The sequence below is a fragment of the Rhinolophus sinicus genome, chromosome 13, assembly GCF_057876585.1.
Source record: "Rhinolophus sinicus isolate RSI-liver-muscle chromosome 13, RSI-T2T, whole genome shotgun sequence".
Classification (NCBI taxonomy): domain Eukaryota; kingdom Metazoa; phylum Chordata; class Mammalia; order Chiroptera; family Rhinolophidae; genus Rhinolophus; species Rhinolophus sinicus.
The window spans coordinates 22,639,218-22,666,248 of NC_142513.1; the positions used below are offsets into that span (position 1 = coordinate 22,639,218).

The window sequence follows — 27,031 nt, forward strand, 5'->3', positions numbered from 1 at the left end:
CGGCATCCCTGTACCCTTTGGCCCAGAATGGACACATGTGGCTAGTTTTTCAAATCACCAAGGCCATCGTGTGCAGGTGGCCCCCTTTCTCCCACCCACCCACATTACTGTTTGAGGACTCAAACAACACCTTCCCTTCTCTTCTGTCTCCCTGCAGGACACTTTTGTGGAACTCTACGGGAACAATGCAGCAGCCGAGAGCCGGAAGGGCCAGGAGCGCTTCAACCGCTGGGTCCTGACGGGCGTGACTTTGGCTGGCGTGGTTCTGCTGGGCTCGCTCTTCAGTCGGAAATGACCAGACACTGACCACCCACTCCCTCCCACCCCCGTCCTGCCCCCACCACATCCCTCCTTCCAGCCACGTTGCCACCAGGAGAACCACTACGTGCAGCCCATGACCACCCATCCAGCACAGGGTTGGGCCTACACATGGTCCCCCGTAGTTAGTTTTCTAGAATCTATCATGCTTTTGTGAGAGCCTCCTTCCCCCACACCTCAGTTCTCCTGGCCTCAAAACCCACAAATTTTCCCCAAAATCTGCCCCATGGAAGCTGGCAGGTGTGTGGGGGTTTGCGGCTGGGGGCTGGAGGGCCCTGCCTATTTGGTGGAACCCCCTTAACCCTTAGCCTCCCCGAGAATGCTTTCCTGCCAGGGAGCTGGAAATTTTGCTGACCCTTTTTCCCAGAAAGACAGACTAGATTGCCTTCCTTTTGATGTTTGTGGCCTCAGAATTAATCATTTCTTATTCTTCTCCCCCACCCCGAGGACCTGGGCTCCCCTCCCTTTCATCCCCACCCTACAATAGCCACTTAGGGGCCACTCTGACTAATTAGGGATTCAGGCTGCTTGGGATAAAGAAACAGGACCAGGACCCCTCCTCACCTCCAGCCTGGCCAAGTCCCCACTCCCAATCCCATGTCCTCTGGAGGCCTCTGGCTATAGGCCAGCTACCCCTCACCCCCTCTGGGAGGGAAGGGGCTGTAGCTGCAGGAAGCACCCCACGCCAAAGCTATGGTGGCCCTTGCAGTTTAGCACTACCCCGGTTCCCGTCCCCTTCCCTCCCCTGGCTCCCATGACCGTGACTGAGGGACCAACTGGGCCCGAGACAGGTGTCCCAGAGCTGTTTATGGCCTCAGCTGCCTCACTTCCTGCAAGGAGATCAGCCTGTGGCATGCCTTGGGCTGCTGCCCACGGGGTCCAGGGGTTCAGGGGCCTTGGCCCAGAGGCGAAGGGGAGCTACAGGGAGCAGCTATGGGAGCCCTAGGGTCTTCCCTACCTCAGGCAGGAAGGGCAGAGAGGAGAGCCTGGTGCGCAGGGGGGAGGTGAGGCTGGCTGGAGGGGCCAGTCCTGCCTGGCCAAACAGATCTGTGCCACACCCCCGTTCAGCCTGGGGAGCGGGGCTGCCAGGTCAGAGTGGCCTGGCCCAGAGCCTTTCAGGCCTCTCTCCTCTGCTCCACCCATGGCCTGTCTCATCCCTGGGGATCCTGGCCTAGCCTGGCCACCCCAGGCTCTCTGCTGTACATATTCGAGACTAGTTTTTATTCCTTGTGAAGATGATATACTATTTTTGTTAAGCGTGTCTGTATTTATGTGTGAGGAGCTGCTGGCTTGCTGTGCGTGTGCACGTGGAGAGCTGGTGCCCAGAGATTGAACAGCCTGAGGCTCCCTCCCCTGCCCTGGTCCGGGGACGCCAGCCAGGGGTCCTGGCTCCTGGGGGCACCTGTCCCTCCCCCAACCCCCGCCCCACACTTTTCCAGCTCTTTGAAATAGTCTGTGTGAAGGTGAAAGTGCAGTTCAGTAATAAACTGTGTTGACTCAGTGAACAAAGGGCCTGGGCTCTTGTGTGCTCCGAGTCGGGAAAGAAGGGGCTGCTTGGCTGACAGGCTGCAGGAAAGCGGGTACTGGTGCTGGCTCTGCCCTCAGAGGGAGGCCCTTGGGTGAGTTCCTTCCTCCCTCTGAGTTTCCTCGCCTGTACATTGACTGGTTTTTTTATTGAACATCTGCTGTATGCTGGACAGTAGGGCTGTGTGTGAACAGGACAGACAGTCCCTGCCCTCAGGGCTGACATTCTAGTGGGAGAAACACTCAAATAGTCATGGGCGTAGTCCTAGGCTCGGGATTCTGCAGTGAATGAGGCGCTTGTCTGTATGGAGCTTCCATTCTAATCTTGGAGACAGACAGACTGGACAAATATAAGGATAGCTGTTGCAGGACAAAGATGGAAACAGGATGACCATGAAGAAGCATGGCAAGACTTCAAGGACTTAGTGGGGAAGGAGATAAAAAAAGGTCAGAGTTGAGATAACATTTTAAAGGTAGATCTCACAAGGTCAGCTGATGGATTAAAGATTATAGAGTAAGAGGAGTCAAGGCTGATTCAAGGTTTTGGAATGATGATGCTATTATAGTTAAAAAATGTCTGAGGCCAGTGCTCCCAAGAGGCTCATTGTGAGTGTTCCGACAGCATTTAATATGGGACCTGAGTTTGGGAGTCAGGGAGGACTCCCTGGAAGAAGTGACCCCAGGGCCTGAAGAATGTTTAAGAGTTAAAGAAGCTGGGAGGCAAGAAGAGTGGTCCTGATGCAGAAGCAAATGCTCACGATGAACAAGAGATGTATTCAGGCCGAAGGAAAGTTGGTGTGTCGAGTTGAAGGGGCTCCTGGGTCACTATGATGCCGGAGAGATGGGGTGAGGGGACTGAACTTGGTCCTGAGGGCAGCGAGAGCCAGAGGAAGGTTGTAAGTTGGGGAATGATATAAGCGCCCTCTGGCTGCTGTGTAAAGAAGGTTCTGAAGGGGGAGCAGAGTGGAAAAGAAGCCATGGTTTGGTTCAGGCTCAATTTCTGAGGGTGGACAGGTCCACTGTATCCTGGGTCACTATTCCTAGTCTTTGGGCAACCTCCATGTCCCAGCTTCTCCCTCTATGACATGGGTATGATGGCAGAACCCATCTCAGGCGATGGTAGTCAAGATTGAATGAGATAACCCAACAGCTTGGGGGAGGACTGGATGTTGGGGGGACAGGGGATGCAGCGACGACCCCGCCGTGGCGTGGGCTACCCAGGAGAAGGGAGGAGGCGCTCCTCACCAAGTTCCAAGTGGCTACGGCCAGAGGACGGGGAGGGGTCTGGAAAGGGAGCGGGGACTCCCGGGGCGGGCGCTCCAGCAGGGGGACGGGCCTGGAGGCGGGACCTGCCTCTGGAGTTCCGCCCCGCCCGCTTTCAGGAGCGGGCTTGACTACCTCCTGGTGGCCGGGGGATGCGACCTGAAAGCCTCTCCATCCTTGTTCACCAGAAGGCTGGCTGCGCTTCCAACCCTTGGCGACCAGGTTCAGAGCTCGCCACGCCTCTCCTGGGGCTCAGGATCACCATACTCCTTAGTTTAAGACTAAAGCCTCCAGCCTCTCACACACCCCTATGACCACGAAGCGTCCCTGGCCTCTGGCCCTTACCTAGCCACTCAAGTCCCTTCCCCAGATTCTTGATATTCTTCCAGAAACATCTTTTCACATACAGGAAAATACATAGATATCAATATATTTTACCCCCCCCTTTTATTTTTTTTTTGCACAAATGGTAACAGACGCACTGTGCCTTACTTTTTACACCTAAATAATATGTCTTATAGAAGTTGCCGTGTTCATATATGAATCCCCATGTACTCATCATGTAGCTTCAACAGTTAACTCATGGCAGCTTCATTCTTTTTTCTAGCTATACATAGTAATCCACAAAAATTTTAACCAGACTTCTGAGTGATTCCCAATCTTAAACCTGTCACACACACAAAATATTGGAAAGGGGGTGCGGACCAGTGGCTCAGTTGGTTGGAGTGCGTTCTCTCAACCATAAGGTTACAGTGTTCGACTCCCACAAGGGATGGTGGGCTGTGCCCCCTGCAACTAACAACCGGGCAACGACCTGGAGCTGAGCTGCGCCCTGCACAACTAAGATTGAAAAGACAACAACTTGACTTGGAAAAGTCCCGGAAGTACACACTGTGCCCCAATAAAGTCCTGTTCCCCTTCCCCAATAAAATCTTAAATAAATAAATAAATATTTGAAAGGGAAAGCTAGAAGGGTTTTCCGACTTTCGGATTGTCTGTGTAGGTCTGGGAGAAAATTCACCTCATTTCTATATATTATATTTTGTGAGAGAAATGAAAGACAACATATTTCCTAGAGAGGATATGAAGTATTAATTTTGATTAAAACATCTGAAAACATTATTTTAAAATTTATTTCTTAAGGAACTTGATCTTTTTCCTGTAAATGCAACTTTTTTATATGAGGTTTTATGTTCGAAATACTTTACACAATTCCTGACCAAGGCTTATTAATGATCTCTTCAGATTTTTGATAGTCAACATCGACAAGAAACCTTGTAATCTTAAGTAGGTGATAACAAGGATTTTAAACCATTCCAAAGCTTACAATTAAAAGTATATTTAAATGCTCAAATAATTCTCCCTTTCTTTAATTGACAAATATAATGTTATCAATGGATTTCAAATCCAAATGAACTTTTTCACTTTGGGTATTTTAAAATAATGTCGAGTTCCAGAACACAGGAACTGATGTAAAGCTTTTGATTTTTTTTTTTTTTTTTCTGTTTGGATGATCTATCCATAGCTGTCGATGATGAAGTTTGTTTGGTTTTTGTGTGTGTTTGTTTGTTTGTTTTGAGAAAATGATAATTAATTAAAACTGGGCAAGGCTGTATATAACACAAAGGAAGAGAGGGAGGGAAGAAAGGAAAGGAATCTAGGCCAATTTACTTATAAACATGCAAGCCAAAGTTCTAAGTATAATATTAACAAAGCAAATCTAACAACATATAAAAATAATAATACATCATGACCTAGTAGAGTTTATTCCAGGTAAACACGATTGACTCAGTATAAGAAATCTTTCAATGTAATTCATTGTATTAAAACATTAACAAAGAAAATCCTTATGGTATTTCAGTAAATATCAAAATAGTATTTGGTGAAATTTAACACCTATTCATGATTTTTTAAAAATCTTTTAACAAGCCAAGGGTTGAAAGTTAGCTTTGACTTTTCTACACTCTTCTGAATTCTATAAAAGTTTAAGATAATGATTGTGTGCATTGTTTGTGCAATTTGTTTTTCCTTAAGGAGGGCGCAGCTCACAGTGGCCCATGCAGGGATTGAACCGGCAACCTTGGTGTTATCAGCGCTACGCTCTAACCAACTGAGCTAACCAGTCACCCCGCTTGTGCAATTTTTAAAAATTAACAAGTCATGCCAAAAACAACGACTTATATCATGATCAAATTGATTACATAATGTCCAGTTCTCCATTTTTCTCTCTTCACCATCACAGCCTTTGTCATGAGGCAAAAATAACAAGAACTTTTTCTTAATATATCTGAAATAGAAATAAACGCATATGATCTCTCTAAATTTATGTCTTCTTTGACGTTTAATAAATATCCATGCACTGATGTTAGAATTCTAGGCATGTGAAGTACGAATTACCTCTGAAATTATTTAAACCATGCCATCTCAGTAGGTTCACACATGAATAATTAGCCTGACTAATTCCATGATAAGGAGCCTTGTGAATTCTTATGAAATGTAAGTGATCTTACTACAAAGTTTTAACATGTCAATCTTAAAATCTGAGGAAGTCATTCTTAAAACCAAGAAAATGGACACAAGTTTAAAAAAAGTATCTTCTGAAAATAAAAAAGAATATAAACAATGTAGGAGCTTAGCCAACAAGATGGTTTGTAAATTTGTTGCTGAGTGGGAAATGAACAGTTCCCACATCAGGAAGGCTTGGCTCAAATTGCACTGACGTCAAAAACAACCTCTCCCCAAGCAAAACAAAACTGCCCTGTCTTATTGCTTTGTAAAAAGAATAACAATAAACAAAACTAATGGGAAGGCCCGTATCTGTACACCATTTATGTGGCAGAACGTCCTTCTGCAGCTGGTTGGACGTCCCTTTTAGGCACATCAATCTCACCTCGGCTTCCTGCCATGCCCCCTGGGCACCTGGAAAACAAACTCCTCCAATGGCTCCATGGGCTTTGCAGAGGGTGCGTGCTCTTCCAAGTTGGGATCCCAGGTGCTCTGCGGCTGACCACTGCAATACATGTCCAAGAAGGAAGAGCCCAACCTTAACCGTGCTCAGCTCCTCCTGGCGGGGCAGCAGGGGCCAGGGGAGAGACAGGCTAGTGCAGTGGTTAGGAGCAAGACTCTGCAACTAGACGGCCTTGGGCAGCTGGGTGCCCTTGGGCAAGTGACTTCACCTCTCTGTGCCTGAGTTTCTTCACCTGTAAAATGAGGGTGATAATTATACCTACCTGATGCAGAATTTATGCAGATTTCAGGCTTGTAAAGTACTTAAGAATGGTATCTGGCACCATAAACACTACATAAATTTTATCAGGCTGTGCTGCCAGAGCCCCTGCGCCTCATGACCAGTGCTCCAAGGACCCCTGAGGGGACTAGTCTAGGGGCTCCAACTGTCCCAAACTCTAACCTTAGTATGCATATCCCCCAAAAGCAAAGCCTAAAATAAGGATTCAGGTGTGAGCAGTTTTGATCCCAGGGCAGTAGTGCAGTGAGGCAGGGAACGACAGCAAGCCAATACAGGGTGCAATGTCGATTAAGTTGCCACTTCCGGCAATGAACCTTCTTCCCAGGGCATCCTTTGAAAGACCTGTGGAACATTCTAGGGGCAAGAACACAAGGTATTTATCCACCAAATTCCATCCCTCGTTGGCTGACGGCTGTTCCTCGGTTATTTTTCCTCAGCATTTGGCACTTCCTGCCTGCCCCATGCTTGGGCCAACTATAAACCTATGACCAAAGAGACACAGGTGCCTGTTCCCTTGAATGAGACGTGTCCACCAAAGCTGCACATGACCTCTGAAGGTAGGCTGAGGGCAATAGCTGGGGCACCAACACATCTCCCAGAACTTGTGAAACTTTGTAGTATACCAGTTGAGAAACTCTGCTTGAGGGAGGAACAATTTGGTAGTTCTCAACTGTTGCTAATCCAAACAATACCGCAATGAACAACATCACATGTCCATCATTCTACACACATGGGTATGTATCCAAAGGAAATTCAGAGCAGTAGAATTGCTGGGCCAAAGGGTGTATGCATTTGTCATATTGATGGAGATAGCCACAGCTGGCATCCTGTGAAACTGCCTGTCTCCTGCACCTTGGCCAACATCTCTGTTAACACTCTTTGATCTTTGTCAATCTGGTTGATTAAAAAATAGTATCTCATGCTTTAACATTTCTTTTTCAAAACTTTAATTGAGGTTGGCATCTTTTAATAATTTGAAAGCCATCTGTACCCCTAATAAGTTAATGACCAACAAAGGCTGCAAATGGCACCAAAGATAGCTCGGCATCAAGTGTCTCCTGGCCAGAGAACACAGAACACCCATGGTTTCAAAAAGTCTTGTCAAAAAGTCAAATCTGAATCAGTAGAATGCAGACTTGGGGAAAATCCTCAGGACGAATGACCTTGCTTCTCTACTTCCACTTCCGGGAAGATGGAGCAGATGTAATTTTCCCTATTTCTCCTGCTAAGTCAAATGAAAAACCCCGGACATTGTATGTAAAACAAGCTAAGAAAATTCAGAAAGGTGGAGAGAAAGCCAATCAACCATGGGCTTCAGGACCTGAGGAATGACATGCTGAGTTCCCTGGGTTTTCTTTCTGCCTCAGAGATCCCAGACTTGGAGCTGAAGAAGCTGGAAGTGGCTACCCAAAAGAGCCAAAGAAAAGGAGAAAAAACAAAACAAAACAAACAAACAAAAAAACAGCCCCAACAAAAGCTTGCTCTCTCTAGGTAAAGGATTAGGAAAGGAACAATCTAGCAAGACAAAAAAATTTTAGACAATCACAGCTTTAGTCCAGCCAAACACCACTGAAAAAACTACGGCCCCATCCACATCAGCAAAGGCCAAGTGGGGAGCCTAGACTTCCATCCTTATGAGTCAAGGTGACCCGACCCCCAACAAATGTGGGATAGTGTAAGATAAGGCTAGGGAACCAGAACTTTCATCTCTGCTGGCCATTATGAGCCCTCTCTTGAGGTCCACAATGTCAATGGAGACCGCACTGGGAGCCCAGAATTCCACCCACCCCACCCCCTTCCCAGCAGTATGAAAGTGGGTAAAGGGACATAAAGGACGGTAAAGTGTCTACATTCCACTCAAACTGGGAAACTGATGACACCAGTAGACTGATAAGTTGTGTATATGCAATGTAACACCTACAACCGCCACTAAAAAAGCTAAACAAAGAGACACACTCAAAAACACTATAGTACGTTAAAATGGAATTCTAAGAAAATATTCAAATAACCCACAGGAAGGCAGAAAAAAGAAAAAAAGAGAGAAATGAATAACAGAGAGAATTCACAGAAAACAAAATAAAATTGGGAGACATGTCTTAACATACAAATAATTACATTAAGTATAATTGTCTAAACATACAAATTAAAAGACAGATATTGATAGAGTGATTTTTTTTAAGACAAGTATATGCTGTCTGTAAGAAACTTCAAATATATATGCAGGTTGGCATTTATCAAACACTCAACATATTCTTTCCAAGTGCCCACTAATTATATACCAAGATAGATCATATTCTGGGTCATAAAATAAATCTCAACAAATTTAAAAGAATTGAAATCATACTAAATGTATTCTCTGACCTCAATGGAACTAAACTAAAAATCAGTAACTGAAAGATAACATAAAACTCTCCAAACACTTGGAAACTAAATAACACATTTCTAAATAATTTATGGGCCAAAGAGGAAGTCTCAGGGAATTTTTAAAAATGCATTGAACTGAATGAAAGGAAACTACAACATATCAAAAATTGTGGGACACAGTTAAAGCAGAGCCAAAAGGAAAATTTATCCAATAAGTACTACGTACATCACAAAAAATAAAAAGTCTCAATTCAATCACCTAAGCTCCCACCTCAAAGACCTAGAAAAAGAAGAACAAAGTAAGCTCAAGGCAAGCAGAAGAAAGAAAATTATAAAGATAAGAGCAGAAATCAGTGAAACTTGAAGACATACATAGAAATACTACATAAGTAATTATAAAAGAAGAATTATTGTATTTTTGGTTTGTAACTGTCTTTATTCCCTACATGATTTAAAATATAAGTGCATAGGGGTGGCGGATGGCTCAGTTGGTTAGAGTGGGAGCTCTGAAAAACAAGGTTGCCGGTTCGATTCCCACATGGGCCAGTGAGCTGCACCCTCCACAACTAGATTGAAGACATTGAGCTGCCGCTAAGCTTCTGGAGGGGCTGCCGGGATGGCTCAGTTGGTTCGAGCACGCGCTCTTAACAGCAAGGTTGCCAATCGATCGAGGGATGGTGGGCTGCGCCCCCCCCCCCCCAACTAGATTGAAAACGGCAACTGGCCTTGGAGCTGAGCTGCGCCCTCCACAACTAACATTGAAGGACAACTTGACTTGGAGCTGATGGGTCCTGGGAAAAACACGCTGTTCCCCAATAAAATCCTGGAAATACACACTGTTCCCCTTCCCTAATAAAATCTTAATAAATAAATAAATAATTAGAAATCTATGTTAATGGGCACACGATGCCTAAAGATATAATTTGTGACAAAGAATACAAAGGGGAGGCATGGAGATGTATAGGAGCAGTTTTTGCATGTTATTGAAGCTAAATTGGTATCAATTCAAACTATATTGTTATAAATTTAAGATGTTAACTGTAATCCCCATGGTGACCATTAAGGAAATATCCTAAAAATATACCTACAAGGAAGTAATAAGAAATAGAGGACTTAAGCAACACTATAAACAATTGGACCTAACAGACATCTACAGAACTCTCCACAAACAGCAGAATACCCGTTCTTTAGTGCACATGAAATTTTCCCCAAGATAGTCTGTATGGTAGACCACAAAACAAGTGTCAATAAAGTTAAAAGATTGAAATCATATAGTGTATCTCCTCCGACCACTGAAATAAATGTAGACATCAAGAACAGAAGGAAAACTGGAAAATTCACAAATATGTGGAAATTAAATAACACACTGTTAAATAAGTAATAAGTCAAAGAAGAAATCACAAGGGAAATTAAAAAATACTTAGAACGGTGGTGGCGGCTCCGGACTGAGTGCAAGTCACAGAATCACCATGATTCTTCAGAGGCTCTTCAGGTTTTCCTCTGTCATTCAGTCTGTAGTCTCAGTCCATTTGAAGAAGAATATTGGTGTTACAGCAGTGGCATTTAATAAGGAACTTGATCCTGTACAGAAACTCTTTGTGGACAAGATTAGAGAATGCAGAACTCAGTGACAGTCGTCTGGAGGACCTGTTGATACTGGCCCAGAATATCAGCAGGATTTGGAGAGGGAGCTTTATAAGCTTAAGCAAATGTATGGTAAAGCAAACATGAATGCGTTCCCTGACTTCAAATTGGAAGACCCCAAATTTGAAGTCATTGATAAACCCCAGTCCTGAGGAAATAATGTAAAATTTATCTGGTAATTTGTCCTAGATAAGTTGTACAACTGATCAGAAGTAGCAGAATAAATACACATTTCACAACTTAAAAAAAAAAAAAGTTAGAGACAAATGAAAATGCAACACACGAAAACTTATGGGATGAAGTAAAAGCAGGGTTTAGAGGGAAATTTATAGCAGTAAATGCAACATCGATAAAATGGACCAATTATTTGAAAAGAACAAGCTACCACAATTCACCCAATATGAAACAGATCATGTGAATAGCCTTATAACAGTTAATGAAATTGAATTTGTAATTTAAAAACTCCCTATACACACAAAAAATCTCCAGGCCCAGATGATGTCACTGGAGAATTCTACCAAATGGTTAAAGAAGAATTAACACTATTTCTACACAATCTCTTCCAGAAAACAGAAGAGGAGGCAAGGGAATTACCCTGATACCAAAACCAGACAACGCTTCAGAGGACCAACTGCAGTCTTTAGATTTAAAGTGGATCCTCATTCCAAGAAAATTCAAATAAATAAAGCTTTTATGAGGCAATTAGGGAAATTTGCATACTGACTGGATGTTTGATATTAAGGAAATATTGGTAAGACTTTTTATGTATATTAGTAGTATTTTGGTCATGTATATTAAAACAGTTCTCATAGTTTAGAGACCTACTGAAATATTTAAGGATGAAATAATTGACACCTGGAATTTATTAAAATAATTCAGGGGCGGGGGTAGGGAAATGAATGGGCCCTAAGAAGATAATTGTGGATGCTGGGAGGCACATAACGTTTTGTTAAACTATTCTTTTCTGTATGTTTGAACTTTTCCATAAGAAATTTTAAGCCATTTGTTTTGTTTTGTTTTTCTCTAATCTCCATGGTAATGACTTTTGCTCACTTTCTACTGCATTCCTGTTTTTTTCTTACTGATTGGTCAGACGGATTTTTTAAAAAACATATTAAGGAAATCAGCCCTTGATCTCTCATACATACAAATACTTTTTAGTTCCTCAATTGTCTTTTGAGTTTCTTCCTTTTTTTTTTTACAGAAACTTAATATTACAAGATATTTTAACCCAAATGTTTTGACCTCACTCCAAGACTATTTTGACTGAGTTTTGAACCCAATTATTTTTATCAGAAGTACACCAATTCTAATACATCAAGACAGTTTTCTTGAGCAAGCTGCGTGAAAACAATTTAATTCCTTGATCAGTTATTTTATGACCAAAATTAAACTATTTCTAATGTTTCCTATTTTAAATTTAATTTCACAAAATTATTCTTTTTAATGACAATCACTTGGTTTCATGGAGTAAATGCCAACATGAAAATTTAATTCTTCTCTCAGTCATTTTCAGTCTCTATCTGAGTTCACCAGTTTCCTGCCATTATACGTTGTTTACTATGTCCATTATCTCTAATCGGTCCAATTTTTTCAGGTCAAATTTGATGACGTAAATGTCAAAACTTTATTCTCTGTTTGAATTTTGGTCAATATCCAATTTAACGTGGTCAGTTTTCGTTTCTGTTAACTTGATTTTGTCTCCGTTATTTCTACATATCTATGATAGGTTGTATTCTTTGCTCACAATTCTGCCTTCCCTCCCCATGCTTGCCACGTGCACTCTGCTGGAGGACATTTTTCTACCCATATCAGTGTTGGGCTTGACTGTGAATGGCAGCCTGTATTTTCCAAAGATGACCACAACAATACTTCCCATCTCATATTCATCTCACATCTTACGTTGTGATTTTGCTGTCCCCCCATCAAGTCTATGTCCTCTCCTTCTTGAAACAGGGTTGACCCTGGTGAGTGCCTTTGCCAACAGGGTTTGGCAGAAGTGATGCTTTGTGTCTTCTGAGGCTAGATTATAAAGATGCAATATACTTCCCTCTTGCTCTCTTGGAACCCCCTCACCATGGTCTGAGGGAGCCTAAACCAGCCCACACAGAGAGACCACCTGGGGTGCCACAAAGAGGTGTGTTCCTGTTGACAGTTCCAACTGAGGTCCCAGGTGACAGCCAGCAACAACCACCAGATGTGTGAGTGAAAACACCTCCAGAAGATTCTGGCCACAGCCTTTGAATATTTCCAGCTGAGGCCCCAGACATTCTAGAGGAGAGGTAAGCAGTTCCCACTGTTCCCTGCCTGAATTCCTGACCTATAGAATCAGTAGGCATAATAAAACGGTTGTTTTAAGCCTCTTAAGTTTTGGGGTGGTTTGTAATGCACCAAAAGTAACCGGGACACCGTGGGACTTGCTTTGGCCCGTGGAATGTGGAACTGGTTGTGTGTGTGCACTAGTTCTGAGCCTGGGCTTTAAGAACTTGTGTACCCACTGTCACTCTGCCCCCTCAGGAGAACATGTCCTAGGTGTCTGCTGATCCCAGAACTAGGAAACACATGGAATATTCCTCAACCCAACTGTTACAGGAGAAATGTGTCCCCTGTAAATTCACATGTTGAAGTCCTGATCCCTAATCCCTCAGAATGTGAGAGTATTTGAAGATAAAACCTTTAAAGAGGTGATGAAGTTAACATGAGATCATTTGGGAAGGTCCTAACCCAATCTGACTGGTGTCCTTATAAGAAGAGGAAATCTGGACACACAGTGAGATGCTAAGGATACGTACACGCAGAGGAAAGACCAGGTGAGGACACAGCAAGAAGGCAGCTACCTACAAGCTAAGGAGAGAGACCTCAGAAGAAACCAATCCTGCCAACACCTGATCTTGGACCTCTAACCTCCAAAATTGTGAGAAAATACATTCCTGTTTCCTAAGCCACCAAGTCTGTGGTATTTGTTATGGCAGACCTAGCAAACCAAAATACCAACCCATAGCCCAGAACTAAACCTGCAGTTCCCAGCAGAGCCTCAGCCAACCCACAGCAGAGACCCATGAAAGATAAAAATAATAGTTCAAAGTTGTAAGCTGCCAAGCTTTGGGGTTGTTTGTTACACAGCATTCTTGTAAGGGAAAAACTGACTTAGTACAACATCTAAATTTTCCCTGGGCCAATTTTGATAATTTTCTTTGTTACAACATGATTTCTTAGCAATTTATTAATCTAAACAAATTCTACTCCCTGCATATTTCAACATTTTTAGTTATGTTGCAACTGCTCCTGCTGCTAGCAAAGCATCACGGTCTGGGTCAAAATATACTACTAAACATTCCTGTAGTTCTTATTCCACTAGTTTCTGGCAGGCTATAGCCTTGCCACCAGTCCCTCTGAACAGGCTGGGAGACCTGGAGGGTAGGACTCCTATATGCTTTCCAGCATCTCTCATGCTAAAGAGGTGGTTAATAAATGGATCCCTCATGCCAAATAGAGTCTGGGACCAAAGCAGTTGCCTGTCTCAGATAAAAATTAAATGGACGTCAAGGCTCCGCATACTCTAGCCCCAGTATATTCCCTCAGCTCCGTCTTTCTCTGTTTGTGCAAACTTGTCTCTTCAACAGAGGCAGTAGAGACTCCAAGACCATGTGTGAATATCTTACTTTCCCATCTCCCCTTGTCCATCTCTTCTTTCTCCTCTGACAGCCCTTTGACACCCTTTGTTTCCTCTAACACGACATGTGGTCCTCACTACCACAGGGCCTTTGCACATGCTTTCTCTGCCTTTCACCTAGTTTATACCCAGTCATCCTTCATATCTCAAGTCTGAGGACATTTCCTCTGGGAGACCCTCCCTGACTTCTCTAGATTAGGTCAGTTCCCCCCATTGGTCAATCCAAGTACCATGTACCTCCTCTTCTTAACACTCATTTGTGCTATAATTTATTAGGATGATCATTTGATTGATGTCTGTTTCCCTATTCCATATCTTCAGATTCATGAAGACTGAAATGAGGTCTCATTCATTCTGTCTCCAGTGCACAGTTGGTACACTCTAAGTATTTGTTGATTGAATGAACATTGTTGTCCCAACTGCTCCATTGGCATCTAGGGTGTCAATCAATGGAGGTGTGCTGCTCAAATTTTTCTCCATAAGAACCTGCTGTGGTTCTGCTGCAGCATTCGTGCTGAGGCCACAGTCCTCCCGGGCGGCTCCCAACCAAGGACTGAGCACAGTGGGTTCTAGGGATGGGTCAATATTGCCCAATACAGGACTCCTCTAATGGGCATATTTTGCTCTGGGGATCCCCATTAGCCTGGCTAAGACTTTCTCAGAGGTGCCATTTCAGTTATCAATTTATTGCCTCTCATCTCCAAATTCACCCCTTAGTATCTGCTCTACAATAATGAACTAGACTCAGCATTGTCTCCTTTACAGTGAGATGCTAAACTTTGCCAGCAGAGGGTGCTAAGAGGACATTTCAGGAGGAAAGGAAGCTTGTCTTTCAGGTTCTGGTGTGAGAGAGTTTTCTTGCTGCTGCTGTGGGGTGGGTCAGCAGCGTGTGAGGACATCTGACGGTGATCTGCTGCAGCCATGAGCCCAGCGTTCACAGTCTATCAGTAGCCTTGCAGCCCCCAGGTCTGGACCATCTTCTTGCCACCCTCCTAACACAAATACCACACACTCTAGGCCTCACATCTGCAAAGGTGCCCCAGTTCCCCCACTCACCAGCCTCAGCTCCCTTGGGCCTTTGAGGACTTCTAATGACTATGGACCAGCTGTGGCCCAGGCAACCTAGCAAAATTCTCTGCCATCCAGTAGGCTTCACTGACACCTCCTCCAACAAGGTCTGAACCCCAGCTTGGGGAAGGCTCCCCTCTTCCAAATATATCCTTCCTTAAGCATGCTCCCTAGGACACCCTTTAAAGTTATCTTTGCATCTTTATAGTTACTGTCTTGTGTAAACTTAGTAACTCTTTGTATCAAACAGGCCCTGTTAAATTACTATGTGATTTGTTTCCTGGTTGGACTCAGATACAGCATACTGAAGTCAGAGGCTCTTCCTACCCAATCTTCTTTCCTTCCCTCTCTCCTTCCACAAGGTTCTCACCTTTTCCTGCTCCCTCTCTCCTTTATCTTTCAGAGGCAAAACCCCAACATATCTCCTCACATCTTTAATTCATTCTTGACATTTGTTTCTCAGAGGAGCCAGACTGAAGCAACTTCCCATCACACTTAGCATAAAATCCCATGAGGCCCTATATAATCTGCTTTCCACCCCAAAACCAACCGTCTCCCCCAACACACACCTCCCTACTACTCTCCAAGTAATTCTACTCGCCTCCTTGAAGTTCCACAAACTTACAAACCAGAATCCCACCCAGGGTCTTTGCACTTGCTGCTCTGTCTTTGATACAAGGCTTGTTCCCTCATTCCATTCAGACCTCTTCTCAAGTGCCTCCTTCTAAGAGGCCTTTACCTACCATCCCCAATTGCCTTTTTTTTTTTTTTTTTTTAAGATTTTATTGGGGAAGGGGAACAGGACTTTATTGGAGAACAGCGTGTAATTCCAGGACTTTTTTCCAAGTTGTTGTCCTTTCAATCTTAGTTTTGGAGGGCGCAGCTCAGCTCCAGGTCGTTGCCATTGTTAGTTGCAGGAGGCGCAGCCCACCATCCCTTGAGGGAGTCGAACCAGCAACCTTATAGTTGAGAGGATGTGCTCCAACCAACTGAGCCATCTGAGAGCTCAGTGGCAGCTCAGCTCAAGGTGCCGTGTTCAATCTTAGTTGCAGGGGGCTGAGCCCACCATCCCTTGCGGGACTCAAGGAATTGAACCGGCAACCTTGTGGTTGAGAGCCCACTGGCCCATGTGGGAATCGAACCGGCAGCCTTCGGCATTGGAAGCACGGAGCTCCAACCCACTGAGCCACTGGGCCGGCCCCCCAATTGCCTTTTAACTGTCCTTTTTCCTGCTTTGTTTTGTTTCTTCATAGCACTTATACTATATATTATACTTATTCACTTTTTTGTCTCTCCTTCCCCCCCATAAAGAAATGTGTCTTCCATGAGGCCAGAGACTGTCGCCTTGTTCACTGACATATCCCCAGGGCCTGGATTGATACCTGGCACACAGTCGATACTCAGTATTTATTAATTGACTGAATAAAGGAGTGTCTTTGCCATTGCTGAAGCCATTTCCTGCACCTGGAATGCCTTCCCTTCTCCTTGCCTTTCCTAATTTCACCTGCCCTTTAAGATTCAGCCCTAGCCCCTACTCCTCCAGGAAGCCCTTCCTAACAAGCTGGGCTCTGAGCCCCTGGAAAGTGGCTTACTCTTGCCCCTCACCTACTATACTGCCTAATTTTACGTATAACGTAGGCTTTATAGCAGGTAAAGATTGAGGTGGAGATTAAAGGCAGACGAGAACAGGCCAGCTTTATTGGGGTTAAGGGCAGGGGAAGGGGGTGCTCCATAGGCTCTGGGCCAGGGCGGAGCTGCCGGGAGAGCAGCCTGGGATGCAGGATGCAATGTCACTTCTTCCACTCTTTCTTCTCATAATCCCACTGAGAGGCCAGGCCTTGCACAGGGTTGCCCTTCATATCCAGGATGCGCTGGAGCTGCTGGGCCTTCCACTCATCCGTCAGCGTGATGGGCTTCTTAGGGAACACTGCAGGGAAGGCACGGGTGGGGCAGGGGCAGCTCAGGACCCTATCAGGCCTGCCCTCTCCCGCTGAGCCAGGGTCTGCAGTCACAGGGTTATGTGTCCTGCACTGAGGGGCTCCCTCTGCCCTGCTGTGGGGACAGAGCCCCAAAGAGCAGTTTCCAGGCTCTCGGCCTCACATAGAAAGGTGCTGGCTCAGGTAGTAAATGGCCATCAACTGTGATTGGATGGCCATCAGCTGTGGCTAGTTGGCCGTCAGCTGTAACCAGTGAGCCATTGGCCACTAATGTAACTGCTGTGGCTACGCTAGCAGAAAATGGGGGCTAGCAAGAAGATGGTGGCTGAGCTAGCAAGAGCGGATTGCAGAGAGGCGGATGCCGCCAGAGAGAATATAGTGATATGACTCCCCTACTTATGGCTCCGTGGGTGTTCCTTTTTGGCCTCACCATATCCTGCGTTCTTATGTGGGGAGCGGGACCAGTGACCCGCATGACACCATGCACAACACCTGCCCATCCCCCTCACCAGACTCCCTCCTAAAACTTCATTCCAGAGACCTCTGCATTCTGATCCCAGCTCTGCCTTCGTGTTGCTGTGGGAACTGGGCCAAGGTCCTTCCCCTTTCTGAGTCTCAGTTTCCTCACCTATTCTGTGGCCCAATGGTAACAGGAGCACTGGTTTGAAGTTAACCTGGATCCCAATCCCAGCTCCGCCACTCCCTTGCTGTGTGACCTTGAACAAGTCCCTTTATCTCTCTGTGCCTCAGTTTCCTAACCTGTCAAAAATAGGTCCTATCCACTAGGGTTGAGATTGAAGTTAGTATTCATAATGCAATTGACAAAATGTGGGACAGCTATTAAGCCCCTAATACGTGGTAGCTACTATAATTATAATTACTGAGTTTGCTCCCACTTATAGGGAAGAGTACAGGATGAGGTAGTTTCTTTTGCTTCCTGAGAAGACTGAGAGTAGCAGATCGGATAGGGATAGTCACTTTAAAAATCTGGGGAGGGCAATACTTAATTCAAAGGCTGAAGCACTCACAGAGGCATTTTAGGTGCCTTCATGTGTGGCTCAGGGAAGGCCTGGGGGCTGGAGTCCCCCAACACTGCTCACATCTTACTTCCTGGTCCATCCGCCCCTGAGGCTGACAGCCTGCCTGACCTCGGTCCCTAGTACTTTCTGTCCCAGGGGGTGGACAAGAAAGAAAAGATCTTTCTGGACATCTGTTAATACCAAACATTGGGATAGTCTAGAATTTTTCCTAAACGCTCTCTCATTTCATCCTCATGCAAGGTAGGAATTCCCATCAGACTTTTACAGAAGAAAAACAAGGTGAGGTCACAAGAAGTGAAGTCAAATGAAGCTATTGGTCCAGAGACCACACTTTGAGAATCACTCTTCTGTAGTATTAACCCATCAGCTGGGTATGTGACCACCCAGCTAAAGCCTACATTTCCCAGGTTCCCTTGTGGCTAAGCATACTCGTAGTTATATGATCATTTCTAGCCAATAGAATGTGAGCAGCAGTGGTGTGTGCAACTTCTGGATCTTAAAGAGATGTGTGTCCTCCCTTTCCCTCTTCTTGCTTGGAATATAGACTTTACGGCTGGAGCTAGAACAACCATCTTGTATATCAAGAAGGAAGCTGCATGCTAAAGATGGCAGAGCAACAAGACAGAAGGACCCTGACATTGTGGAGTCCCCCTACTCCCCCTGGCTTTTTTTGTGAGAGAGGAACAAAACCTCTATCTTGTTTAAGCTCTTGTATGTTAGGGCCTCTTTGTTACAGCAGCTGAAAAAACATACTGAAAAAAATTAATGGTTAATAACAGCAATCAGTAACACCGCCATTCTTGATTATGTGCCAGGCACTGGCCTACAGCTCTCTCTCATTGAAACCTTACAAGACCCCTGAGATGTGGGCACTATTATTCCCATTTTACAAATGGGGGAATTGAGGCCCAGAGAGGTAGATTCCCTACATTCCCACTCGGTAGACATGCTCTGCCCTTCACCCTACACCTCTTTGGGGGACTTTCAAAACTCTTCAGATGAGTACCAGCATAGTTCCTTTGGTTGGCGGCTATGGCCACAAGGACATAGCCCAAGCCTGCAGCCAGGTGAGGTGTTGCCACTTACCGTAGACCCGCTGCCACCAAATCAGCAGAGCTGTGAATCCACAGAAGAAGAAGACACAGCCCATCACTGTCTTCCACTCATTGGAGCGATGGTTCATCTCTGCGAAGGTCTCATGGAACTGGAGCCGGTACACTGCAGACAGGTAGGAAGTGGGGATGCAGGGGCCTCAGGTGCAGCCATTTCAAGGACCATGGGCCAACTCTCGGTCTCAGTGATCTCTAGCCTCCCTCTCCCTGCAGCAGATGCTGTCCATTTGGCAAATTCTTATTGAGCTTCTACTGTATGCAAAGCATGGCCAAGAGCTGGTGCTGAAGCTACAAATATCAGAGTCAGCCCAGGGACTTCTGGTGGGCAAGACATGGACTCACACATCCCTCCTACTACCCACGGTCAGGCCCCTGCTTGCCCGCCCACCTTACCTGCCTCTCTCTACTCTGTCCCCTCACACCACTCAGTGATGCCAGGACCCTCCATGCTCTCCTGCTCCCATATCCTTCCCCATGCAGTTCCCATTATCTAGCAGCACCTTCCTCCTCACCATTCAAGGCCCGCTGGAATGTGCCCTCCTCTAGAAGGCCCTCCAGGATTTCATCTCTCTCCTTTGGATCCTCACAACCTCTTGAAAATACATACCCTAGCCATATACCCTATATTATCTGGGTTTGTGCCAGTTCCCTCACTGGACTGGAAGTACCCGGATGGCAGGAACCATCTGGGTGATTCACTCCTGTGTCCCAGCATCACCTAGCATTAGGCTGTGCACAAACAGTTGAGTGAATAAAAGAATGAATGAATGAATGAACTTCCCCCCTCAGGTATGCATTCGTTTGAAGTTTCTGGATGTCTTGAATGGGGGCTCTCCCTGCCCACTGCTCCCTGACAAGCCCTTCTTTGCAAATTCACCCCCAGCCCACTACCCCCCCCAGCCAGCCCCCCCCCCCCCAGACATACAGGCCACCTTCTCGGCGTGGCTCAGCTGGGTCCAGCTGCCCTTCTCCTTTTCCTTCAAGGCCTGCTGCTCGGCATTGAGCTCTGTGCAGAAGGGTTCGTCCGGCATGGGGTAGGAGCGCTGGGCATGGTAGTTGGTGTAGGGGGGCATTTTCCCCTTGCTGGGGGCTGCGAGCACAAGGGAGGAGCTGAGTTTAGGCTGCCCCTGGGACATCCCAGCACTAACAATAGTATTAATGGAGAGGACTGCATTTATTGGGCACTTACTGTGTGCCAGGAGCCACTCTAAGGCCTTCAGGTGAGTCGACTCACTTACTCCACATCACTCTGAGCCAGAGCTCAGAGTTTCTTCAGAGATGAAGAAACTGAGCAGCTAAGTGACTTGCTGAAATTCACAGGGCAAAAAGGACCAGAGCCAGAGCTGCAATTCAGCCCCTCTGGCTTCAAATCTCATGTTCTCTGGGAATATTTGAGGTGAGGAGGGCATGTCAGGCAGAGGTAATGGGTGGGCAAAGGCTCAGTGAGATGAATCTGAGAGGACAGATGTAAACTGCTCTGCAAACTATAGGGGTCAAGGGCATGACTTTTGAGTCAGCTGGGTTTGAACCCCAGTTCCTCCCTACCTCAGCTCCCACTGGCCCCTTTACCTCACTGTGCTTCAATGTCCTGGCACACAGTAAAAGCTCCGTAAATTATACTGATAGAGAGCTTGGTTTACTATTGGCTTTTATTCCTGGACACTTTCCCTGATGGCTAAGCCCTCAAAGCCTCTGTGTAGGTGTCTAGAACAAAGCAAAGTACTAGGAGGGTCCCAATAAATCTTCTTCTGTTTATTGTCACCAGAGATGCCCACAAAGAGGACATTGGTATCATCTTGCCAGGATAGTATTGGAATTGCTTTGCACATGGAGTCCTGGCTCCTTTAATATCTAGGTCTCTGGGCCTCAGTTTGTTCATCTGAGAAATGGAGATAACAACACAGCATCCACCTCACATGGTTGTTGTGAAGTCTAAATGTGTAATCTGTGTGAAATATTTATGGGGTACATAGTAAGGGCTCAATAAATGTTATCTGTTATTATTCTCCTGAGGGTCAGGAAGGCCCTTCTGCTATCTGGCTATAGTCTCTCCTGCTTAGGCCTCTTTCATCTGACCAGCACTGACACCAGGGTCCAGAAAAGAGGTCCAAGTTTCTGTCAGCACTCTCTACCTCAGAACACAAAGGCCTGACGGGCCTGAGATTTGGGGGTCAGGCCCTGAGGAAGCTTGGATGGAGGGGGCTGCTGTCCGCTCGCCCTTTGAGCACTACTTCCTGGAAGAATGTGGCCCAGGACCAAGGAATAAAGATTGTGGGGAAGGTTTTGGGGTAGGCCCAGGGCAGCACGGAAGGAACAAGGAGTAGCTTGCAGCTATAACTCCTGGTCCTAGCCTTGGAGTTTGGGGAAGGAGGAGGCTGTCCAGGTCTTACCGGTGTCCCCTGGGCTGTGTATCCCTCGTATTCCAAGTCCTCCTTTCCTCAGCACCAAGCTCCAGGCAGTTCTGAAAAACATCTGGGGTGTGTGTGTGGATGAGTCCTGTGCTATGTCCCTGCCACTCAGGGCCCAGACAGAGAAACCATTTTCACAGGTGTGGTGGTGGTGGGATTCCAGAATTTCAAGGTCACCCTCAGGCCCCTGACCCTTCTAATTTCCCTATGGGGGTAGATGGGGGTCCTAGACATTTGGAACCCCCTCTTAGAACCTCCCTTCACCATCTAAGAAGTGGGAAGAGGCCTAATTCTTAATCTGAACAGTTTGGGACTGAGGGCCTGGGTTCTGCTTCTCGCCCCAGCTCAGCCTGGCCAGCTTGGGAAATTTCCCTCAGTTGTTTCCCTTCCTCCGCCCCCGCTCCGGCCCCCCCCCCCCCCCCCCCCGCCCCAGGAAATGGGGTGGGAGCCCAGGTAAGGAGGGAACAGGTCCTGGGGCCACCTCTCTTCTCTATAGGGCCATCTGCCATGGTTTCTGCCAGACGGTCTGGCCCCCACTCCTTTCCCCCTAATTGGCTGCCTACGTGCACAGTGCACAGAGAGCCTGCTCTGCTGGATCTGGTGGGGGAGGGGGACAGGATGAGCCCAACCCCCACGGGTCTCAGGGTCTGGCATCCCATGAGGGTGGGAGGGCTTTAGAGGAGGACGAGGAGCAAACTGGGTCAGAGGGAGGAAGAGGAGCACACATCTGGGGAGAGTAAAGAGGCATTCCATTTCGGGGAAGAGAAAGGGCCCCCCACATCTGGGGAGAGAGCAACCCAATAATTAGGAAGGGTATATACCATAGATGATAAGTGGGAGGAGGCTCCCACATCTGGGAAGGAAGGGCTCCCTATCAGTGATAAGTGGGTGAGAGACCCGCACATGGGGAGAGGGAAGGAGTAATCTACATTTGGGGAAAGAGATGGCGCCCCATTTAGGAACAGAATAATTCCCCAGGAGTCCTCAACTCTGAGCTGCCAGAAGCCCCCCTCACCCCCGCCACGGCAGGGACTACACCGGCCGACATTTAAGCCTCATGCCCCCACCCGCCCCTGCTAGGGAAGCAAGGCTCTCCCACCCACTTACCTCGCGGCTCTGCTGCAGTGAGAGAGACCCGGGTCGGCCAACCGAGTAACAGAAAATGGGCTGCAGAGAGACCGGAGAGCTGGCGTCTGCCCCAGGGCCCGCCCCACAGCCTTTCCAGGGCCGCCCCTGCGTGGGAACGTCCTGCCTCAGAGGGGCGTGGGAGCGCCCAGCTCACGTCCCTGGGGGCGCCAAGCCCACAGCCTGGGGCAAGGGACTGCAGAGTGACTCTCCGCCCACGCGGAGACCCCCAGCTAACTGCACCCTGGGACACAACGGGCTGTGTGTCCTGGGCTAGCCCAGCCGTCTGAGTTTGGTAGTTCCAAGAGCTGGATCTTCCTGCCTCCACACCTTTGCTCACTGCTGTTCCTTCCATCTGGAATGCTCTCTTCGGGGCTTTGTAGACCCAGTCTTGCCAAGTTTCCAGCCCAGACCCAATGGCTCCTGCTCCAGGAAGCTCACAAGCATCTAGAATCTGGAAGCTGGCGTGTGGTGTACCACCTCACTCCCACAGCCTCATAGCCAATGACAGGTGGAAAAAGTTTCCCTCTGGCGTTCAAATCATAGCTGTGGGGCCTTCAACAAAACGGCCTAACGTCTCTCAGTCCCTGTTTTCTTTTCTATAAAAGGGAGCTAATGATAGTTCTTTCCTCACATGGCTGTTGTAAAGATTAAATAAGTCACTAGAAAAGCGTCAGGCACATTTATTCAAGAATTATTTATTAAGACCTATTACAGCTGGCATTTACTGAGTGTCTATTGTTTATCAGGTTAAATGCTTGGGGATATAGAGCCAAACAAAGCCAAACATAATCTCTGCCCTTATATAGGGCTTATAATCAAGTTCTAAGCCCAGAGAAAGGCATGTGCAAAGGCCCAGGGGCAGAAAAACACAGGTATGTTCAAAGAACAGAGAGAAGCCATTTGGCCAGCATGTAATGGACAAAGGGGAGAGTTGGACTGAGTTCGGATCACCAAGCAGGGCCTCATAGGTGATGTGATTAAATGGAACAGAGCATGAGTTCAGTAAACGTGGCCTGCGGATTGTTAGAATACTGATGGTGGACTGATGGGTAAAGGCTGTGGGTCCCTGCTGTAGCCTGTGGCCAAAGCTTTCTTGGTCTCCCAGCTCTGGGCCCATGAGGTATGCCCAGCGCCCACCCATCCATCAGTGTTTCGGTAGCTCAGTGAAGCCATAGGGACGCACTCCAGCCAGTGTCTGGAGAGAAGGGCTTCGTCCCGTGGGGGCAGATGAACCTAGAAGGGGAGAGACTCAGGGAAAGGTGCTAGAGACACCCTAGAGTTGGCAGGTGGATGTCACCTCAATTCTGGACTTCAGCAGCAACAGACACAAAGTCTTGAGAAGGCAGTGCAGGAGCCTCCTGGATCTCCAAGAGATCACCATGGTAACTTCTGGGAGCTGCTCCTCCCCCTTCCACATGACCAAGGGAATTCCAGATTTGAGAGACCTCCCAAGAGGACCACTTTACCTCTTGGATGCTGACCAGAGTATCCTGAAGAGTAGCCCAATGGACGGAGGACGAGAGACGAGCCTCCTTCAGGCAAACTGCAGAGAGCATGCCTTGAATCTTTTCAGACCTTTCTAGGGGCAGGCAGGCGCTGGCTGCACTGGACTGAGTAACTAATGTGTAGGCTCTACTGCTGCCTCGCTGGTGGCCAAATGGTGCCATTTCTGGGCCTCAGTTTCCCTATCCCTCAGAGGGCTTCCCAGAGGAAGGCATTTAGGGATCATAACTCGCTGTTCTGCCTTGCCCTCTTCCACCCCCGCCTCTGTGGGAACACCAGGCCCCAGACTGGGGAGAAGGTATGATACCGAGCATCTGCTGGGGATGCGGGCGATTGGGTGGAGGCAGCACGACTGCCTGTAGGGCAGTGCGGAGCAGGGTCTGGAGGTCCTAAACCTGGGAATAGACTGTCCCATAAGGCAGGTCTCTCAGGGATCCTGGGACAAGGAATAGGGGTCTTCACAAAGCACCTTGGTGGGCATAGAGGGGAGGGGCCTCTGGATAGGGTATTACAGGCCATTCATTGTGATGGGCCCTACATGTGAATGCAGGCTGAAATTGTAGAAACAGCAGGAATAGGAGGTGAGAGAGATCTGTTCCTTTTCCGTTGGCTCTGCGTCTCCGACCCCCTAGCTCTCACTCACTTGATCAGATAGATCCAAGGAACCCTCCAGATTCTGCCCAGGCATAGACCTAAGCCACGGCCTCAGCATCCTGCCTCTACGACTCCTCCCAACTCCTATCAGGCTTCACGCAGAACCCACCTCGGGGCCGCCAGCCCAGGAGGGATACCGAGGAAAACCTAGACCTCATGCAAGACCTGAAAGAGAAAATAGGAACAGGTGTTGAACAAAGTGTCACGGACCTTTAGCTCCCAACCCCTCCGGAGACCTCGGAGCTGGTTGAACTTGGAGAGGAGGTCTGGGTCAGGAGGGGCGGGGGCCAGTAAGTGCAGGAGCGGGACCAAAGACGGAAGGTAGTCAGAGCCAGGGATAGGGGTTCAGAGGAAGGTAGGAGTGGGCGGGGCTTATCCTTGGGGTGGAGACTGCAGTGTAACGGCGGGGCCAGGGTACAGCTGGGAAACGAGGCACTAAGTGGGTGGGGCCAGTTGGGTGGAGGGCGGGGCCAGTGAGCAAATGGGGCGTGGTCAGGATCGAAGGCGAAACCTCTCGATCTCACCAGCAGGAATTCTGGCTGACACGCGGACTCCGCGGAGGCTCTGACTCCGAAATACTGAGGACTGCAGAGCGACAGCACCAGCATGAAGGTGCCCAGGCAGCAGCGCAGACTCGGAGGTAGTCGTGCGAAGACCCGTAGCTCCATGGGCCAGTCCAGAAAGAGCTTATGCAGCTGTGAACAGGCGGGCCGGGTCAGAACCAGCGTGGAACCAGGGCTGCCACGGAGACGGACGCTAATGGCAGGTTTCCCAGCCCTGGGAACGATTCCATAGCGCGATCAGGGGTAGGTGAACGCCCTGGGCTGGATTTCGCTGGGACAGGACGGGACTGGTGGCCTGGAAGATGGAAACCTCCTTCCTGCGGGTCGGATCTTTGTGCACCGTCCCCACCCCAGGATAGACGCCCTCGGAGGAGGCGGCAGGGCTGAGGGAGGGGTCCGGCTGGTGGCAGCCCGGGCAGCGACGGCGACCCTGCCCTCACCTGGAGCATGAAAGGAGGGAAGCTCGGAGTGTTCAGCGAGAAAGGGAAATCCTCACAGAGCTGCAGGGGCGATGTTTGGGGACGACTCCTCTTGGCTGTCACTCTGGGCCCCTTTGCCTCGCCCTCGAGGCGTCAATCCTCTCGTCTCACCCTCAGGGGGCCCTCATTCTAGGTCCTACCACCTACCTTGTCACTCATAGTACGTCACCTACGTCCCGCGTCTCCTCCCTCCTTCCCCAGCTTCGAGCTGCAGTCATCCCTCCGCCGCCCCTAGGACAGTCATTGTTCCCCCTTGCGCTGGGCTCCACCTCATAGTCCGGCGCTCCGCCATCTCCAGTCCTATGTCTTGTCAGTTATCTCTGGCCCCGCCCGACCACTGGCCTCGCCCCTACCCTGAAAGACTCCTCCTCAATCGCTCAGCCCGGGTCCACCCCTTGCCCTGTCAGTCACTCCGGCATTGCCTTCACAAGCCACTCTAAACATTCGTCCTGGCCCCAACCTTGCTCTTTTGGTCATCTCTGACCCCGCCCCGCATGGCGACCGCCTCCTCTCCTAGCCCTGCCGTAACAGTCATCCAAGCCTGGCTCCAGTTTGCCAGCTAACGTCCCAGCCGCGCCCCTGGCAGTCATTCAAGACCCGCCGCAACAGATCCATCCCGAGGTCCTGCCTTATGCGTCACTCCTCTCTGGCCCTTGCCGACTCCAGTCAGGCCCGGACTGTCACGCAGGCCCCGCCCCGTCTGCCACCCGGGCCCCACCCCCGCGGGCCAGCTCAGGTACCTCCCTTACCACGCGGTCGGTGAGGATGCAGGTGGGAATCCCCACGTCGAAGGAGACCGCCGCGGTGGAGGAGGAGAAAGCGTCCCCCAGGCAGCGGCAGAACCGTGCGGGCGGCCCGCACACTCTGATCGCGGGAAGGACGCGGAGCCGTCGGATGGGTATCCCAGCTTGCCACGAGTGAGGCGAAGGGGCGTGAGGGTGAGGGTTTCGTCAGAACTTGCTGCAATGAAATCCCGGGGCCTGGGGCCTGAGGCCTCGTCACCACCCCCTCTTCTGGGCAAATGTATACAAAAGACTCCCTAGCTAATATCAGGGACGCTGAAGCTCGGCCGCTGGGAGGCCCACCACTAGGGTTCTAGTCCCAGC

The 27,031-nt window shown here is 48.1% G+C and overlaps 2 protein-coding genes and 1 pseudogene across 6 annotated transcripts in view; 2 read left to right on the forward strand and 1 right to left on the reverse strand.

The window, feature by feature from the left end:
• BCL2L1 (BCL2 like 1) overlaps positions 1–1,827 on the forward strand; it is a 43,944-nt gene extending 42,117 nt beyond the window's left edge. For all 4 annotated transcript variants that reach the window (XM_019748478.3, XM_019748477.3, XM_019748476.3 and 1 more), the window contains exon 3: positions 158–1,827. In XM_019748478.3, the coding sequence (XP_019604037.1) occupies positions 158–295 (138 nt within the window). In that variant the 3' untranslated portion in view covers positions 296–1,827. The remainder of the gene's footprint in view (positions 1–157) is intronic.
• A 6,333-nt stretch (positions 1,828–8,160) lies between these two features.
• LOC148756031 (ATP synthase peripheral stalk subunit F6, mitochondrial pseudogene) lies at positions 8,161–16,639 on the forward strand (annotated as a pseudogene).
• A 138-nt stretch (positions 16,640–16,777) lies between these two features.
• COX4I2 (cytochrome c oxidase subunit 4I2) lies at positions 16,778–23,044 on the reverse strand. 2 transcript variants are annotated; one of them, XM_074317640.2, is made up of 6 exons: positions 22,706–23,044; positions 21,581–21,662; positions 20,380–20,497; positions 20,116–20,280; positions 19,165–19,296; positions 16,778–17,028 (listed from the first exon to the last, which is right to left on the reverse strand). In XM_074317640.2, exons 4-6 carry the CDS (start codon positions 20,261–20,263, stop codon positions 16,892–16,894), a joined length of 417 nt encoding a protein of 138 aa, XP_074173741.1. In that variant the 5' UTR covers positions 20,264–20,280; positions 20,380–20,497; positions 21,581–21,662; positions 22,706–23,044; the 3' UTR covers positions 16,778–16,891. The 2 variants fall into 2 exon arrangements, with proteins under 2 accessions (XP_074173741.1, XP_074173740.1); XM_074317639.2 differs by lacking the exon at positions 20,380–20,497.
• Between the last annotated feature and the right edge of the window lie 3,987 nt (positions 23,045–27,031).

Coding starts and splice junctions, on each gene's coding strand:
- COX4I2 (XM_074317639.2), bottom strand. CDS start 21,662: ATGTTTTTCAGAACTGCCTGGAGCTTGGTGCTGAGGAAAGGAGGACTT. Junction 19,297..20,115: donor CCACGCCGAGAAGGTGGCCT/GTATGTCTGGGG, acceptor ACCTGTCTGCAG/TGTACCGGCTCCAGTTCCAT. Junction 17,029..19,164: donor TTGGTGGCAGCGGGTCTACG/GTAAGTGGCAAC, acceptor CCTTCCCTGCAG/TGTTCCCTAAGAAGCCCATC.